The sequence below is a fragment of the Ursus maritimus genome (genome assembly GCF_017311325.1).
Source record: "Ursus maritimus isolate PB19 chromosome X unlocalized genomic scaffold, ASM1731132v1 scaffold_X1, whole genome shotgun sequence".
Classification (NCBI taxonomy): Eukaryota; Metazoa; Chordata; class Mammalia; order Carnivora; family Ursidae; genus Ursus; species Ursus maritimus.
In genome coordinates this window covers 80,547,138-80,551,766 of record NW_024423319.1, presented here as the reverse complement: position 1 = coordinate 80,551,766, position 4,629 = coordinate 80,547,138, and the positions used below count along the sequence as shown (strand labels likewise).

Genomic DNA, 4,629 nt, shown 5'->3' with positions numbered 1-4,629 from the left:
CCGCACCTGCTGCAGAAGCTGTGCAGCGCGGGGTGCGTGTGGGATCGATAGGTGACGATGCTCTCGGCGCCCAGCAGGAGAGTGAAGCGCGAGGCCGGGACGAGGAAGTGTCGGTGCTGCTTCTTCCTGCACAGCCTGCAGCTGCAATCCACCACGCGCAGATCTGCGGGGGCCCAGACGGCGAAGCGGACCGCGCCGCAGTGGCAGCCTCCCGTGTGATATACCAGGCCTGGGTACTCGAAGGTGTCCAGCAGGAACTTGGCGGCACCCTCGCAGCTGAGGCCCCGTCGCTTCCTGAACGTCTCCCAGCGCTCCCGCTGCGCGCCCAGGTCCATTTCGCCTGGGGACACGGCGGGCGCCCGCGGCTTCGGGGATCGCAGCGGGCCTTTGGAGCCTGCCTCCCGGGCGCGCCGCCACCAGCGCTTCCGCCGCAACCTTGCCTGATCGCGCCTGGCCGCCGCCGGCTTCCTTCCCGCAGCTTGGCTCCCCATGCGGACTTGGAAAGGTGGGCGCCGCGCGCCCATGACCGCGACGGCTGCGCAGGCGGCGGCGGGATCCCCGGGCCGCTTTCGTCCCCGAGGCTGGGTGTTGGCGCCGTTCCTCACTCTGCCCATGGCGCCTGCAGCCTTCCAAGCGCGTGCCCACCGCCCCTGGTTTCCTAGTAAGTTACCGAGCAGCCTCATTGCGTCAGCCTGATTGGCCACTTGTTGAATGTGATGTAGAGACCATTTCTTTGACCCTATCAAAACAGCCTTTACTGGCCTGAATTGCAATCATAAGGCAATTATAGTCTGAACACCTGCTGGGCACCAGGTACTGTACTGGATTGTGAGGCTGTAGAAATGCATTAAGCTTTCCAAAGCACTTACAATTTCTTAAGGTCAGTTATACAGAAATATAATAAAACAGTGTGGTGCTTGCTCTGACAGAGATAAGAACAGAAGCCTCTGGAACACAGAGAAAGATGCATACACACAGTAGGAGGGCTGGCTAGGAAGGATGAAAAAAGAGTCCTCCTAGAGGATTGATTCTTTTATTATTACATATGTTTTATTTTGATCTCTGCTAACTTCCTTTGTGATGAAGTCTACTTTATTTAATTATATAGCTACTCCTGCTTTTTAATTAATGTTTGCATGATATGATGTTTTCCAACCTTTTTATGTTTAATTCACCTATATTATTGAAATTGAAGTGATTTTCTTTTTTTAAGATTTTCACATACTTATTAGATGCAGGTGGCAGTTTGGAGATTGACTCTCCTAACACAAAGCTTTAAATCACAATGGAAAAATGGCGCATCATTGCTATTGAGTAAGATCTTCAAAACCGAACTATATAATCAACAATTTGCATGGTCCATCCAGGTCTGAGAATAGTTATTGGACTTTCCCACTTTATGGACATGATGCATTCAAAGTCTGCATTTGATTTCCGGAAATTTTGTGTGATGTTTTGGAGAATTCTGTTTTGTATCCCTAATGTGATGTAAGCAGCTTGAAAATAGGCTGAAGGGAGAGGGATGATAGAATTCAATATTTTTACCCCAGGCAGGCCTGTTTTTTGAGAAGCTCCATTGTATTTCTTCTGTGAAATGCTGTAATTTCGTGAAGTAACATTTTAGAATATATTCCTAACCAAGCATTTTAAATACTTTATTTTTTGTGGGTTTTTTTTCCAAAATCAAATTTTAATTAAAACTCAGAATTTCAACTTCTCTTGAATAATCAGAAGATACTGAACCAGTATTCCCTCTTGTCAACAATTCCGTGGAGTTCATGAACTGCTCCCTCCCTCCCCTTTTAGATAGGACAAGTATTCTCAGTTCACCATATTCCCCATCTGGCCTAGGTAACCTTAACCTGCCTGGCTTCTCTAAGTATTGAGTTTGTGATACCTTTGTAAGCTCTTACCCGGATACAAATAGAATATTCCAATAGCTCTACCTTGATTCTTTCTGCCTTGAAGTGATTTTCATATAAACATTGTGTGGTTAGTTGTGTGTCTTACTGATACTGCCAATATCTGCCTTTTAATTCACATAGTCAATTTACATTAGGTTAATCATTGATATGCTAGTGTTTACAGCTACCGAATTTTAATTTGTTTTCTTTTGTTTCCTGTGTATCTCATTCAACTGTTCTTCCTTTCTTGCCTTCTGTGCCTTACTTTAAACACTATAGGATTCCATCTTGATTTTTTATAGTATTTTTGAATGTTTTGCTTTCTAAAATTTTCTCATTGGTTGCTGTGGGATTTACAATATGTATATGTGACATCACAGTCTACTGGTATCAAGTTTCATCATTTCCACTGAAGTATGGAAACCTCACTTCTATTTAGGTCCCTTTCCTTTTCCTACTTTTAAAGAAAGTTGCCTAGGTTATCAGATGGTTTTATGATTTTTGTTTTAATCATGTGATTTCTCTAACTCATGAGCCTTTTGGATGTCCCACATGTGTGTTCTTTCTACTACATTTTTTTCTACTATATTTTCTTTCAGATGCTTCTAGAAGTCTCCCTTTATCATTTCTGTTTTAAGCACCTACTTTCTCAGCATCGCTTTGCTAGTAACAAAATCTCTTTGTTTTCCTTTGCCTGAGAATATCTTGTTTTCTCCTTCCTTCATTAAATACAGTATTGCTGCATACAAAACTCATGGTTCACAGCACTATTTTGAACACTTAAAAAATATCAGGACACTTAATACCCCTCATTAGTCAGACAAGAAATTTACCATCACGAAAATGGGTTTTCATCTGTAATGTATGTGTCATTTTGTGCTAACTGCTTTCAATGTATTTGTCTTTAGTTATAAAAGATTGACGTGTTTTGGCATGTATTTATTTGGGTTTGTCATACATATGGTTCACTTATTTTCGAGACTCTCTAGGTCTATATTTTTCACCCAATTTTTGACATTTTAAGTTAGTATTTCTTATTATAATTTTTCAGTTCCACTTTCTTTTTCTGGAACTCTGACCATATGGAATTCTGGAACTTTTGTTATTGTCCTAAAATTCTCTGAGGAAGGATATGCTCTTTTTTGTTCAGTCTATTACTTCTTTCTTCCTCAAATTGGATAAATTCTATTGATCAGTGCTCAAGTAGAATAATGCTAATTTCTATAATCTCCACTCTCCTTTTGAGCCCATCTGGCAGTGTTTCAAAATTTCTGCTGCTGTTCTTTTTTTTTTTTCAGTTCCATAGTTTCCTTCTGTTTTTTTTTATAACTTTTATTTATTTCTGAAATTTCTATTTTTTCATCTGGCTTAAGACAAATTGTAATTGCTAATTGAAACATTTTTATGATGGCTGTTCTAAAATATTTGTCAGGTAATTGAACATCTGATTCATCTCCATGTTGGTGCTACTTGATTATCTTTTCTCATTCGAGTTATGATTTTCATGGTTCTTGGTATTGTCAACAAAAAAAGCACAAACCTTATACAATTACTTTAAAAAAGTAGGAAGAGAGTTTTATTGGAGCCCAGGTGAGGACAGCTACTCAGGATACACAATCTTCACAAAGAAGAGAGTGTTCCAGAGGAGGAATGTTTAATACAAGGTTATATATGTTTTTGGTTATATCAAGAGTTACAAATCATCACGACAAAGGACATTCCAGAAAATTACAAACTTTATCTTATGCTTTTTGTATGTGCGAGTTTGCAGGCTTTGGAAGAATGGGAACTTAGGGCAATTTTTACTCTTATCTTTAGTTTGAAATGTTTCTCTTAGGTTATTTGGTATGATGCAGATAAAAACTGTGTACTTAGGGCAGAAATAGAATCCTTTGAAGTCATTCTGACCTTGCTGAAAGTTAAAGTATAGCCTTCTTGGAGGCCCAGGAGCAGGCCCACAAAAATTAAAAGTTGAAAATTTCCTTCATCGCTTCCCCATTTTGATCAATGATCTTTCCTTGGAAAGCCTTGGTGATCAACCTTATTTTCTGTTCCTAGGTGCCAGGGTGACTGGCTTGTCTGCCCAGGGTCCATCAAGTCCCTCATTGCTGGGTATGAATTTATATATATTTTCTAACCTAGGGTTCCTCATTGGGGTAATTTATTGGAACATAAATAAATGGTGGGGAGCTTAAAAGCAATACATGTTCTCTACTGAGTCCAGTTGATGAGCAAACAGAGTATGTGTGCTTGACTTAGGTTGTGTAGTTTTACATTTGATATAATATTTATGACAAAGATATAGGGACAGTAAAAGAATTCTAATAAGTACAATTTGAAGGAACCAATGTGATGTTGGAATAGACTCAGAAGAAAAAATGCAAATAATTATTCACATACCTCATGATGAAAGGATAGGGACATTTACGGGGCGCCTGGGTGGTGCAGTCGTTAAGCGTCTGCCTTCGGCTCAGGGCGTGATCCCAGCGTTCTGGGATCGAGCCCCACGTCAGGCTCCTAGGCTGGGAACCTGCTTCTTCTCCATCTCCCACTCCCCCTGCTTGTGTTCCCTCTCTCACTGGCTGTCTCTCTCTGTCAAATAAATAAATAAAACCTTTAAAAAAAAAAAAAAGAAAGGATAGGGACATTTACAATTAGTTATGAGGAAAGATGAAGCATGTGCATTGAGCTAACATGTATGTAATATGTATTCCCATGTTTCTTT

The 4,629-nt window shown here is 40.5% G+C and overlaps 1 protein-coding gene across 1 annotated transcript in view; it reads right to left on the bottom strand.

Moving 5' to 3' along the window:
• The window catches only part of LOC121103076 (centromere protein V-like protein 3), a 711-nt gene extending 97 nt beyond the window's left edge, over positions 1-614 (bottom strand). The window contains exon 1 of the mRNA XM_040631537.1: positions 1-614. This exon is cut by the window's left edge and continues 97 nt beyond it. Within this exon, the coding sequence (XP_040487471.1) occupies positions 1-614 (614 nt within the window).
• Positions 615-4,629: the final 4,015 nt, after the last annotated feature.